This window comes from Chelonia mydas, chromosome 20 (assembly GCF_015237465.2).
Source record: "Chelonia mydas isolate rCheMyd1 chromosome 20, rCheMyd1.pri.v2, whole genome shotgun sequence".
In the NCBI taxonomy this organism is placed as follows: domain Eukaryota; kingdom Metazoa; phylum Chordata; order Testudines; family Cheloniidae; genus Chelonia; species Chelonia mydas.
In genome coordinates this window covers 6,880,587-6,894,441 of record NC_051260.2, presented here as the reverse complement: position 1 = coordinate 6,894,441, position 13,855 = coordinate 6,880,587, and the positions used below count along the sequence as shown (strand labels likewise).

Genomic DNA, 13,855 nt, shown 5'->3' with positions numbered 1-13,855 from the left:
GAGGACACAGGTGGCACAATGGTGTGCTGAGGGATTCTAGAAAGGGGCTCCGGCTGGAATCCCTGGAGGAGTGTTTTGTTGGGTAGCTCTGAGGAGATTAGGCTATTTCCTCCTTCCTGGGTTCCTTAGTGACTGGAGGTTGCAAACTGAACAGCTCAGCTCTACCAAAAAAGTGAGCATGGTGGTATCAGGCTGCAGCTCTGCAACCTCAACCTGTCACACGGCCGGGCCTCTCTTCTGCTCCCAAAAGATGCCCTGATTTGCCTGGGCCAGCACAAGCACTAGCTCCCCTCCTATCTGATTTGGCAGGTCCTGCCCACCAGCTGGGCTCTCAATTCCTAGTTCCTGTGGCCACACTCTCCCTAATGACAGGTTTCAGAGTAACAGCCGTGTTAGTCTGTATTCGTAAAAAGAAAAGGAGTACTTGTGGCACCTTAGAGACTAACCAGTTTATTTGAGCATGAGCTTTCGTGAGCTACAGCTCACTTCAAGCTCACGAAAGCTCATGCTCAAATAAACTGGTTAGTCTCTAAGGTGCCACAAGTACTCCTTTTCTTTTTACTCTCCCTAATGTGTCATTCTCCTCCCCTCCTTGTCACCTGAAGAGAGGCTCAGCCACCACATCAACTCCACCTTCAGCCTGCCTTTATCATAGCAGCATGGGGGTGGAGGGTGTGCTTCAAAGAGCCCAGTGCTGGTAACAGCTGGGCAGCTCTCAGGGGCGCTACTAAGGCTGCTTACCACACTGGTCACCTCCCAGCAAGAAGAGATGCTGCCTTGTCCAGCCTTACGACTTTTCTCTGTGTTTTGTCAAAGGGAAAAGGAGGCGATTTGGACAAGACCTCAAAATACAATCATACCATCAATGCCATAAAATCCTTTCCTTGGACAGCTACAGGGAATAAGAAAAACTCAAAACTCACAGTTTCAAAGGCTTTCACTGTATTTCCTGGTGTGTTTAACAAAAGTCCAGGGGGGTTCTGAGAATGGGGCTCAGCAGGGAGAATTACGCAACCCCCCAAAACATAACTGACTGGTCAATGTAACGGTAACCAAAGGGTTTATTCAAATCCAACTCCTGCTGGGCCCAAAGTCAGCCCTCTCCAAAGAAAGCAGCCGGACAGGCCTGTGGAACACGGGGAGCAGGGAGGGAGATAAGCTGCAAAGCTTTCTGGAGTTAAGTGCTCAAGGGCTCTGGCACAGCTCAAGGGTTCACTTTGACCAGCTGTCCCCAGGTAACACTCCACCTTGGCCCTGCCTCTGCGAGGATTTTACACCTTTTTTCCAAGCATACACATGGCCTGAAGGTGGGATATGCCTCAGTTCACTTCCACTCAGGGCTTCCACGGGGGATCAGAGAAATCAGACCTGACTTTTTCTCTGCCCAACTCATTCACACGGAGGGGGAGGCAGCAGCAGAGAAAACAGACATGGTTTCCTATAGCAGGTGAGATGAATCAACAATCCCAACTCTCAGCAGAATACAAGCTCCAGCTCAACTACAAGATACAGGAGACACTGGCTGAAATTCTCTGGTTTGTTCTGCATGGCTGGAGGGAGGCCTTGACCTTGATGAGATGCACAGAGGCTGAAGCCAGCATTCCTAGGGAGTCCTATCAGTTTCTGAGCTCTTTGCAACGTGAATATGCCTTAGCTTTGTGTTGCATGAACTCGTGGAGAGTCTCCATGGATGGATCCTCATTGCTGGCTGCCTTCCGACACCTGTAGTAGGCAGAGGCAACGCTACCCCTTCCCTTCTGGGCAGCTCAGTTACCGTGTGAGTGGAAAGATTCAGTTTTAATCTGGTGTTTAATGATTGATTTTTATGGGATTAGCTCTGTCTAGAAGACATGCTTTTATCTAGCCCCTGTGAAAAATTCTACAGCCTCTGGCTACAGCTGGTCAGATCAGTCATAGCCATTACTTCTAGCATCAGAGTCTGTGAATTGAAATTGGTGCCCATCGCTGTAGTGAAGAAATGTGAATTACAGTTACATGGTTTTGCTGACTCTGGTTTGAATGTTGCCTTCTGCAGCCATTCCATTCTGAACCAGTAATGGGGGGCAAGGGGGAGGGCGATTTCCTGCTAGTGCAAAAATCTAAGACACTTGGAAAAACATCTGCAGAAATTCCTAAAAACGAATCTTCCCAAGTTGATTTATTGTGGTCAGTAAATTAAGAGGTAACAATTCATAGAAAACGCCCAACTGGGTTTATCTATCAAAGCATCACAGAAGGAATTTTGCCTCTTAAATTGTGATGGTCCTCTGTGCAAACAACATCCGATTCCCACTCCTTTCTGTCTGGATAATATAAATGCACACACTGTAGGATGCTTGGCTTGGTTTCCAGAAGAGAAGTTTAATCTAATTTACATATTCCTAGGTACATTAATAACCAGAATATGCCCAATGAAAAAAGTTAAAAGGTAAATTCCTTCCAAGCTCTGCTCAGCTTGGGATTCCAAATAAAAATGAATGCTCGTTATTTCTACACAAAACTAGAGTTAAAAAAGTCGAGGTTCTATGCAGCTAGACATAAAAAGCAACAGCGAGCAGGGCTGTGTGGAGAGAGTCCAGGTTCTCCTGGAGAGCGCTGGCGACCGCCCCTGCTGCTGTTTTGGAGTCTGAATTGGCAGGAAAAGTGTTAGTAGCACTCAGCACTTCCCCAAAGAACCCTGGAAGCCCATGCCCGCCATTGCGCCTCCTGGGATAGGCTTGGCTGGTATTTACACACCTGAACTCAGGCAGGAGTTTACACACCCACCCTTCAGACAGGTGGGGTAGGAGGTTGCACTGCGGAGATCTTAAGACATTCTACAATTGAAGGCTAAGAAAGGAAAGGAAGGCAGCGTGCAGCCTAAAGCTACCCCTTCCGCTCGTGGTGGGTCACCGCCACGGGAAGCTAACAGCAACAGGAACCCGCGGGGCACTGCACAATCTCAAGTGAAATGGTTAGGACGACAACTGGACAGCGAGAAGTTGCGGGGAGGGAAAGAATGAATGTAGACATTACGAGATGGGTGGAGGATCAGTAAATCCATGACTTGCCATTTAATGTGTGGGATAAAGTTGACCAATGATGTATTGTCTGGTGGAGAGGGATGGATAACATGCAGCGCAACCCAATAAGAATGGATTCTGACATCTACGTGAACTAAATTCATCATCGTCTAAGGAATCGAATATAATTAACTCTAGGGCCATATACATAATTAACAACATTCACCATCACAGACAGAGTTGCTTTCTCCTCTCTCCCTCTCTTGTTACAGATGGCCTGACGGACCGTCACGTTTGCAATTCTCATCGAAACCTGAATTGCAACAGAGCAAACACGCACTCCCCTCCCTGGGACCAGAATCTCTGGACTAATCTGCATTCATTAGAGGGATCCCCACAATCATCCCCCTTTTGCAGGGAGCTCCCCTTCCCGGATGGGAAAACGAGTCTCATTTCACACCCTCCCTTCGTGACAGGAGCGTGTCCAAAGTGTATCAAGATTCTGTGCAGCAGCCTCCTCGCCTGCTTCATGGGACCCCCATGGGGTCCCGTCTCCAGTCTGTATGGGTTGTCTCCCCCAGGAGAATGTCTTATGTCACGTAGTGCTCAACGCTGGCACTCCCATGCTATGCGAGTCAGCACAGGGGAAGCTGGGCTCCGGGAGGCTGCAGAGCCCAGCAGTAAGAATTTAGCTACCTCCCCTTGGTAACCGTCTGCAGCAGAGTCCTTCAGCATGCTCCTTTGGAAATGTGCTCGTACAAGAGAGGGGCAGAGGGATGCTGGCCAGCGGGCTCCGTTACTGAGCCTCAGCTACGGCCTGCACCTCGGGGGCCTCTGGCTCGCTGCGCAGGGGGTCGGCTTTGGAGAAATTCATTTCCAGGATGTGTCGCTGGAGATGTCGCACCCACTCCTCCTGGATGGAGAGAGGGCCCTGGAACTCCACCTCGCAGAACCTGCACGCAAGGGAGGGGAAGGGGGAACAATGTCAGACCCTGGATGAGACGCTCATTGAATATTTCTATTATGGCTCCAGTTGGGACCAGTCCTGTTGTTCTGGGCGCTGCAGCCCAACTCTAAGGAACAAACTCTAAGGAAAGGGGATGCAGATGTGCGCAGTGCCTCAGAGGAGGTTGTTTAACTGTCAGGACTTTGCATTGACTGTCAGGCATCCAGAGAAACCAGTCTTGGGGGAAGCAGCTACCACTGACCTCAGCACCAGACAAAGACAAACGTGGCCCTTTCTGGAAACCAAACGTTACCTTAAACTCCACACATGGCAAATGCTGGGAAGGACCTTAAAGGAAGAGGGGTCCCATAGCCAGGACTGGCTGTAGTTACACAGCATGAAAGGGCTCGAAGACTAAAGGCACTAATGGCAGGCTGAGGGACAGCTGCTGGCATTAGGAATCGTTGTGAAATGCTACACGTAGGTGGGGTCTCTCTACACGTACTGCACAGTCATTGCCAGGAGTCCATGCCCCCAAGGAGAGAGTGCTGTGGACTGGGTGCCACCCAGTACTCTGGATGGGGAAGCATGGATCCCTCTCTGCAGACATACCTGCACTTCAGGGTGTAGATGTTACCCACAAATTTCACCAAGGATGTCTGCGGAGGCCTGGGGACCAGCGAGGGCACCGGTCTCATCCTGGGTGGGGGCTGGCGAGCTTCCTCCATTTTCTGCTGGAAGTCGCTGGCCTCCTCCTCTCGGGAGAGGGGGGCCTCTGGGGGTTTGGCTTGTCTTCGTTCAAACTCTAGGGCAGAAGAAGCATCTTCAGAACACAGCACCATTGGCAGACACATGCCACCCAGGCTACAAGCTTGATTCTGAGCTGCAAGGGCCTACGATGTCCCCACTGCTTCCCATCCGAGGGGACTGGCCGTATGATCCCACCATGGGCGGTATGTAATGGCTGGGGGGCTGGGGGAGAGGAAAGGCAGTGGCAGATTATTGCACTGGCTCATGGGGCCTGTGCCCAGGGGCCTCTGGCAATTTGGAGCCCCTGGAAAAATCTCCCCCCACCACAGCCTCAGGGGTGGAGGAGTTCTCACTCCCAGTGGTGGGGGCTCAGGGCCACGGGGGGCAAAAAGGAGCGAGCAGGGGCGTGGCCACAGGGCGGAACAGCATGGGCAGAATGGGGAGGGGCTCCAAGCTTGGAATTCTGGCCAGGGCTGAGAACTTCATCGTGGTCCTGGCCGGGGCCAAGCTCTCAGCCCCCCCAGCCTCGGGCCATGCAGGGAGAGGCCAAGCTCCCAGCCCCCTCCCGCCTGGGGGCCACAGGGGGGCTGAGAGCATCAAGTGGGGGCATGGCCTCAGCCGGAAGAGGCGGGGCAGGGGGCTAGCCTTCCCAAGGGGAAGCTTCACCTGCTGCCCATGGATCCCACCAGCCCTCACCAACAGGAACTGTGTCATCACGCAGTGGATTGGCTGGGGAGGGAGGACCAGGAAACACAGGATGTCGACTGCCTGCCTGTGGGCTCATCCTTCCCTCCCTGGGGGTGGTGCTCTGGACAAGGGTCTCCCAAGCTTTGCCAGCCCACAACACCCCCAGAGAGTCCCCAGGGTAAAGGTGTTTGCATGCTCCTGCTTGGCAGTGAGTTCAGGGACAATAAGAGGTGGCTCCCAACTCACTGTTGATGTTCTGGCGATGCTCCTCCACCTTCACCAGTGACAGCGGAGAGGTGACCATGGGTCGCTCGCCACCCCCACAACTGCCCCTATCCAGGAGTTTGCTGGGCTCACTGTGCCCCATTTCGCCCACCAGGCTCTTGCTCATCAGGGGTATGGTGCCTGGCTGCAGGCCCAAGGGCAGCCTCTTTCCTGTGCTGTCCTGCTCCCGTGAGTGGGATGAGTTGCGGAACTTCTTGGTAAAGGGCCGGCCCCCCTGGATGTAGCTGCGATAGGCTCCGGCCTTCTGGGGCCTGTGTTTGATCCACTCGCTCAGCGTCTCGATGGGTGAGCCGTTCACACACCACTCAGTCACACCAAACTGCCGCAGATGAGCCCGGGCATGGCTGGCCAGTGCCTTGCGGTTCTCAAAGTAGAGGCCGCAGAGCTCGCAGCAGGCTTCACTGGCTGGAGACAGAGAAAGCAGGGAGTGAAAGCTTGCAGAGGGCCTGGGAAGCAGATGGCAGCCAGCAGGGCACCACCCAGCAGCTGGAAGGCAGAGAAACACTAGGGTGCTACGATGCAGCAGGAAGGAGTTGCTTGCTCCCTGGCTCTCCCCACAATCCTTCTCCTCCTCCGTGGTGTCTGTTTGGGGCGGGGCGATAGCATTTCCACAGGCTGTGGAATCTGCTTTGGAGCTTACCCTTTACCATCTGTAACCTACAAAATGGCTGGATCTGTCACGTGACCCAACTCCCCACAATCCTTTGCATCTGCAGAGGGCTGTGGGATGGAGTGGGCTGCATGATGATCGTTGGCCATTCTGTGGGTCACAGACCACTAGCCCAGGCTGCCCAGTAGTGAATTGTGCTACGTTGGCTACACGGTGTCCAGAGACCACCGGCAAAGCCCCCTGAGAGCTGCAGGGGGTTTTCAGGCCCGGCTGGGTAGGGAGGCAGGTAACTAATCCTGCGGCCTGTGCCCTGAGGTGGTCTCACCGCTTGTTCAGCCAGCTCCCTCTGGGTGTTGGTCTGCTCTGCAGCTGGGAGGCTACTTCCCAGCGCGGGCAGACAGACAGGGGCTAGCTTTGCTCAGGCTAGTTCTCACAGCAGTGTAGCTGGGAATAGCACAGGTGGGCATCTCTGACTAGCCATCCGGATACATACCAGGTGGTCTGGGCAGGTCTGTATCCAGGTGACTAGCGTGAGCCATCGCCCGTGCTTCCCCAGCTACGCTGCTATTGTTAGCCGCTCGCCCCAGCAGAGCTAGTGCAATGACCTGCGCTGGGAGGGGCTGCAGTATAGATGTACCCAGGGTAAGGGCTCAGAATATCCTCTGGTACCAGACAAGCTGCTCTTGTGACGTGACAGGTTTGTGGCACCAGATCAGAGGCCCAGAGCAGCGGACTCCCCAGTCCCTTTACGCTCCCTTGGTTTCTGGGCGTGGGGTAGCAATGGAGGAGACAACAAAGCAGGAAGTCTCTCTGCTGGGAAGTGGGAAGGAAAGCGTTAACATCCCAGCAGGGTGCTACCTGTCCCCCTCTCCATGGGATACAGCTCAGCAGGGCTCTCCACCCGCCCATCCCTCCCTATAGGATGGAGCCCTGGCATGGCACTCCACTGGGCCCTCTGTGAAGGGACACAGCCCCTGCAGGGGACTCTGCCTGTCTCCCCTGCCATGATGGAGCCCTGGCACAGCTCTCTGCCTGCCCCTGCCCCCACTTACATGTGTGCGAGGGCTTGTCATGAGCCGCCTTGGCTTTGAAGGGCAGCTCAGTCTGGATGTAGGTCTTCTGCTTCACTTCACCATGGCCCCCAAGCCGCTCCTCCTGCAGTGGCCGCTTGGCGGAGAGTGGAGTCAGGAAGCCCCCGTGGGGTTTGCTGGTGAGTGGTGAGAGCGAGATCTCCCGGCTCATGCTGGAACCACTGGGACTGGGCTTCCCCGTCCTTCCACCCAGCGGGGAGAGGGACATGGCCTGCAGCATTTTCCCAGGGGACTTGAGGGCTGCACCTTCCTCTGACATCGGCTTGGGGGGCTCAATGCTGGAAGCATGGGGCTCCTTCTTGATCATACAGGGCTTGGACTTCTTTTTGAGGATCTCCCGCAACGTGTCGATGGGTGAGCCATTGACAGACCACTCGGTCACCCCCATCTGGCGCAGGTGGGACCGGGCATGGCTGGACAGTCCCTTCCGGTTCTCGAAGAACTCGCCACAGAACTCGCACCGGATGTCCCTCACAGGGTCAGCACGGGAGGCTGCAGGGGGCAGAGACAGAGAAGGGAGTGCCTAGGGTCCCCAGGCAGCATCCAGCCAGACCCCTTCACGCCACTGGACTCACCAGGCAGTGCAGACTGGCACCCCCCCGGCAACCTGCACACCACAGAAGATCTAACAGCAAAGGCTGGCGAGCCACACCTCTGTTATTGCAGCCCTCTATCCCCGTAGCAAGGAGGTACTGGGACATCATGTAGATTAAACAGCTGCTAATATTCTGCCACACCTATAATGTGGCACCTGAGGATCTCAAACCACGCTACCAACACTGTCACCCCCCATGAGAGATAAGTGTGATCCCCAATTAACAGATCGGGAAACAACGTGCCCAAAGTGGCCAGTGGCAGAGCTGGGAACAGAACCCAGAAGTCCTGACTCCCAGTCCCCTGCTGTGCCCAAACACTGATTTGTTTATCCCCAAGCTCTTGCCTACTATGGCAGGTGATCACTGAAGTCAAAGTCACCCCATCATGCTAGCAGGAGTGCTGCTGCTCACACTTACAGAGGTTCAGGGGGGACATCTCCTCCCGTGGAGACCAGGTCCTGTCGGATGGATGGGGCTCACCGTGGAGGCTCCCAGATATCATCTCTCGCTTGATCTCCATTCTCATTTGGTCTTGTTTCAGTTTCTTCTGAAAAGAGGGAGGGGCCATCCCTGGAAACATCTTCCTGGCTGTTGGGGGAGGGGAGGAGGTAGGCGAGTGTCCCATGGGGTTTCCTGGCTGCTGGACCTTTTTGGGCATGGAGGGCACGTGAATCTCTCCTGGGCTGCGAGGCTCCAGCGATCCCATGCTGCCGATGACGGTCTTGGTCATGGCTTTCTGCCCTGGGGCTGGTGGGTTTGTGGTGCCACCCCGGGGCTGAGCTCTGCGCTTGAGGATCTCCCGCAACGTGTCGATTGGGGAGCCGTTGACATACCACTCGGTCACCCCCATCTGGCGCAGGTGGGACCTGGCGTGGCTGGACAGCCCTTTCCGGTTCTCGAAGTACTCTCCACAGAACTCGCACCTGATATCCCTCACAGGCTCCGATCCAGAGGCTGAAACAAGGAGGGGAGACGCGCATTTACTGTAGCACCTGGCAGGCGCAGCCCTATGCCATCAGGGCACTGGGACACTAGCAAGATCATCCCCCCCAACAGGACAGCACAAAGCAAACACGCCACACGCCAGAAGTCAAGACAATGGCAAAGCTGATCCCGGAACAAACTCAATGAAAGGAATCAAACCATCAAACAATCCCTGGGAAATGCAATAGGCAAGGGCAGTGCAGGGAGGACAGAGCACAGGGCAGGCTTTGATGGCGGGGCAGAGAGCAGGCACTCTCGGTGAGCCTAGACACAGCAACTGCTATGGCTAGAAGCCTTGCTAGGAGCTGTGGTCCAGGAGGCCTGGGAGAATACAGTCACTTCAGTGTCTTCCTTTGTGTGAATGTCCTGCTTGCCCAAGGCTTTAGAAGTGGGTGTCTATGTGTGCTGGATGCTGAGGGAAGGAAGGGGACCTGCAGGCATGCTAGAGCCCGGATGAAGACATACATTCCACGTTTGTTTGAATCTCCTTCCCACAGACACTGGAATGATCTGTCCAGTAAGCCTGGCAACCCAGGTTTGTATCACGCACTGGCTTGTTGTCCACCAAGCAGCTAAACCAAATGTGTCCTTGTCACTTTTGGCTAATCAAAGTGCTGAGCACTCTTCCTTCAAATGCAATGTATCCTTAACCCCATCCCCTCTTGGCTTCTGCAGATCTCCTGCCTGCAGCGTGATCCAGGAAACCCTGATTTCTCAGTGTGTGCTTGGAAAGACCAAGAGGAGTAACACGACGCAGTATATATTTTTTGCCACCATAAGCAAGCTGCAGTCTGAGCCATGCAATCTCCAGGAGGTAAATGCTTAGCGATGAGCAGGTGCAACTTACACATCGTCTTACAGGCTGCTTGAAAGGGGGAAAGCTTAGCAGCCAGTCAGCATTAAATCACCAGTTTATGGAGAAGAGAGTGCACAAACTTGCCACAGTCCCTGATCACCCCTCCCCATCTGAAGGGGAAAGCAGAACCTGCCCCCTTCTCTGCACCAAGGTAAGGGGAGAATAGAAACAGATACCCTTCCCCCCGGCCCAGAACGGGGACCAGACTCAGGCCAAAGGCCTGAAATGAAAGGACAAGAGAGGTTGATTCCCCCTCTGCCAAGGACAGACAGGGCAATTTCAACCCAAGATGAAAACACCCAGCAGTGGGCTTTCTAGCAGGGTCCAGGCACTGAGTCACCATGACATACTGTACAGGTTAGGCCACCAAGTACCCTAGAAAATGCAGCAGTCTCTGTGTACGAAGCAGCACTGAGAGAGCTCAGCCTGCACAAGGCGACAGGCGTTCTGCAACATGAGAGCACCAAACAGCCTGGCCTCCCCTCCCTGATCCGGGTGGTCAAGCAGTCAGAACCTGTTTGACTCGAGGATTCCTGAATGGATGGTGCTCAAGTGGGTGCCTGGTGTTACCTGGGAAGGGAAGGGCTGGGCTCTTTAGCTACTCAGGTCTGAGGTAGGAATGTGGTGTGTGTGCCTGGCTGAGGAAGGACACAGAAGCAGTCTCAGAAAGTGGTGAGAGAGCACTTTATGGGGAAAAGGAAAATCAAAGGGCATGCGACCAAGAGCCCAGTTTATTCTCTGTCATTGCCCTGACACAGAACCCAGGAGTCCTGACTCCCAGTCCCCTGGGCCACACTCCATCCCAGCACTGGGAACAAAACCCAGGAGCCTTGATGCCCAGTTCCCTGCGTTAGCCAAACAATGGTGAAGGCTCGATAGAGAGTGGCATCAGGCCTTGCTTAATGTAAACAAGGGGGAGAGGAGGAGGGAAGAGGAGGCAGTGATGAGAGAGAACCTACAGAGGTTGAGTGGAGACATCCCAGCATCTGAAGCCCAGTACGCGCTGGAGGAAAGGCCCTGTTTTCTTTGCAGATTGGCCTCAGCTGACAACCTGTGGGTTTGTGGCTTCAGTTTCTTGGATGGTGGAAGGGAGTGAGGTGAGAGGATGGCTGGCTGTTTGCCCAAAGACCTTGGTGGAGGTGGTTGTTTCATGTCTGTTGCAGGTGCTGCTGCTGTGCTCTTTGGGCTGGGTCTGTCCGAGCTCCCAGCCTCCACTAATGATTTTCTCTCACTAGGGAGGAGAGAGGAAAGACGGCTTTTGAAGTCTTCATTTTGGATGAGGTCATTTAAAACATCAATTGGAGAGCCTTTAGCATCTGGATCATTCACTCCCAGGTGTCTCAGGTGGGCTCTAGCATGACTCGATAACCCCTTTCTGGTTTCAAACCAGGCACCACATAACTGGCAGTCAATTTCTTTGCCCGAGTCACTATCTACAGCTGCGGAAAAAAAACACATTGATCATAATACATACGGTCACTGAGGAGAATGTCTTTCAAGCACCAGTTACAACCCAAAAGGGACTTGGTTCAAGTGGCCTGGGTTGTCTCTCCAATGAAGAAGTTATATGCTGCGTTGTCTAGAGATTTTAAACAGGCAGACCTAAAGGAAAGGTAAATTATCATACTGGCCCAGGCAGCATTGCTGCTGCTCCCTGACGGTTATGCTGAAATTCCATCAGAAACCTTGACTTTCAGGGCTTCTCCATCATTTCTGTGTCTCCATTTACAACATGTGCCAAACAGCTTTAGAAGGTGGTAGCCAAAGGCTGTGCACGGTAATCAGGGATCAACATTTTATTTTCTGTTTGCTGGCCCAGGTGCAGCCTCTGGAGAATGTTACTGTTCCTGAAAACCTGTGTGTTGCTCCTCCAGCTAAGCAGTCCTTCCCACATTACTTCAATAGCCAATATCCCATGAACTGCTAAATTTAGAGATTAGCGCTTTACACCATTTGAAAGCTGGAACTCCAAAGTGTCAGATGGCATAAGGCTCTAGTTTCAGCTCTAGCGGACCGCAGTGGTACCAGCTCCTACAATCAGGTCAGATTTAAAGTTGGAAAAAACAAGAAGATAATCAGAATGGAGTGATTTTAAATTCCAATATTTTGCGACAGGATGGGACTAAAAACAAAGCTTTAGTGTAAGTGCTAAATGTCTGGTGTTCCCTAGCCCCAGTTCTTTGCAATACCAAACCTTAAAACTATACTGGGCTCACAGGCTCCTCACACTAATACATAATACATACGGTTCCTTTGACACTGGTACAGAACTGAATACAACCAGCTCCAGAGCATTTTCTTTCCCCATCCCTGCTAAGTAGCAAGGAACATCTCAGACCACATTTTAAACATGATCTGATTTTTAAAAGGGATTTCATTTTAAGAAGTTGGTGATTTCCACAAGGCCATGCATGGCAAGGCTATCCCACAGGTGGTACCAAGAGATTAACGAGGGCTGGGATTTTCTGAGGGAAAGAGCCCTCACTTGAACAGCTAAGAGTGAAGACTGGAACACTGTTACTGAGCACGTGCAGAACTGGTGCGTTGATCATTACAAGCTCACAAAGTTCATGCAAATTTCTGCAGCAAAACTGCCATATGCGCTTACAGTGGCAGTCTCTTCCATGCAAGTCTATGAATATCAAGCAAGCACATAAGATGTCAAGGTAATGACAAACCTCTTGATTTGAAATCTGCACTCTGGTATATGGCTGGCTACTCTCCAAATTGCCCAGCCAGACCCCAGCAGCCTAGGTGAAGGTTAACACGTGCGCCCTAATATCAATGGGAGCACTGACCACTGCTGTCTCAGTGACTTGGATAACTGAGAAATCTAGGCCTGGTCGTCGTAACTGAGATAAGGAAGATTGGTACATGAGGATGCTAGGGCAAGAGACAGTCAGAGAAACATGTCAAGCAGACAGTCACTTTCCCAACTGTTTCTTTCAGCAGAATAAGAGCAGCAGAATCACCCACATCTAATCAGACTGGATTCAGGGCTTTAGTGCTCAGGTAAACTAGGCTGTGGAAGAGTTCACTCAGTGATACATGAAGGTCAGTCACCCATTTGGAATGACACAAACCTTGATGAACAATAGAAAGGGGGACTGGGACATGGAACTGTTCGTCTGCAGGGGCCTGGATAGGATGGCTGGTCTGTGAAAGTCCAGATCCAAATAGATGATAGACAAGACACATCAGCACAAGTAGGACTGATTGCCGCCTCGCTGCAGAGGGTGGGGACTGGATGTGTCACAGAGGCCAAACTCCCTTTAGTGCTAGAGGAGGTTGCTCCAGGTCATACCTGGGACCCTGGGGAAAGGGGAGTATGCAACAGCTTGTGCTGCTGCAGCCCACTTCCATGGAGAGAGGAGTTCAGTCTAGTCCTGTCAGATCAAAACTAATGTTATGTGAAAAGTAACAGAAGTTAGGCTCCAAACCATACTCTGCTGAGCTTAGCTATGGCAGCATTTACAGTGAGTAAATCCATGGGCTGCCTGACACAGGAGAACTAGCAAGGAGTGGAGTGCATGTGCGTGGGCTAGAGGAGAGTGGGTAATTCGTTGTGTGTATTTAGGACTATTTCCAGTTGCCAATTCCACAAGCAGTCAGCACCCGATGCCTCACCTCTCGCTCAGGGTTAACAGACACTGAACTGCTGCAGCCCAGTTTGGACAAGAGCTGCTGAGAAAATCCACCTGTGCTTTCTATGCAGAACTGAAGAGTCTTCTCAGAACTCAACCACGCCGCGTTGAACAGTCGCTGCACTGACTCAGTCTGGCTTACGGGGTGTCTCAGCTCAGATTTTGTAGAAAAGGAAAGCTAGTTGGTTGGCAAACTAGTTCAGACTAGGACTCCTCCCGGCTGGCTGTTGTATCCCCACAGGGCACTGCAGGGAACAGTTATACAGAGTCTAGAAACAAAGCTGGAAGGCAGCAAGTGGCATCTTACAGGAGGGTGCCCTCTGGGAACTCCCCTAGGACTCCCCTCCAGGAGTAAGTGGGGTCAGGCGCACGGCTGATAGACTTGCTTAGCCCTCAGAACAGGA

General features: G+C 52.8%; 1 protein-coding gene across 12 annotated transcripts in view; it reads right to left on the bottom strand.

Annotated features, from left to right (window-relative positions):
* Positions 1-2,341: 2,341 nt before the first annotated feature.
* WIZ (WIZ zinc finger) overlaps positions 2,342-13,855 on the bottom strand; it is a 151,742-nt gene continuing 140,228 nt past the window's right edge. For 10 of the 12 annotated variants that reach the window (XM_037883920.2, XM_037883919.2, XM_037883924.2 and 7 more), the window contains 6 exons: positions 10,767-11,246; positions 8,385-8,921; positions 7,333-7,863; positions 5,632-6,075; positions 4,561-4,753; positions 2,342-3,955 (listed from right to left, as the gene is read on the bottom strand). In XM_037883920.2, coding sequence (XP_037739848.1) covers positions 3,799-3,955; positions 4,561-4,753; positions 5,632-6,075; positions 7,333-7,863; positions 8,385-8,921; positions 10,767-11,246 — 2,342 coding nt within the window. In that variant the 3' untranslated portion in view covers positions 2,342-3,798. The remainder of the gene's footprint in view (positions 3,956-4,560; positions 4,754-5,631; positions 6,076-7,332; positions 7,864-8,384; positions 8,922-10,766; positions 11,247-13,855) is intronic. The other 2 variants (XM_037883918.2, XM_043532980.1) reach the window with 1 other exon arrangement.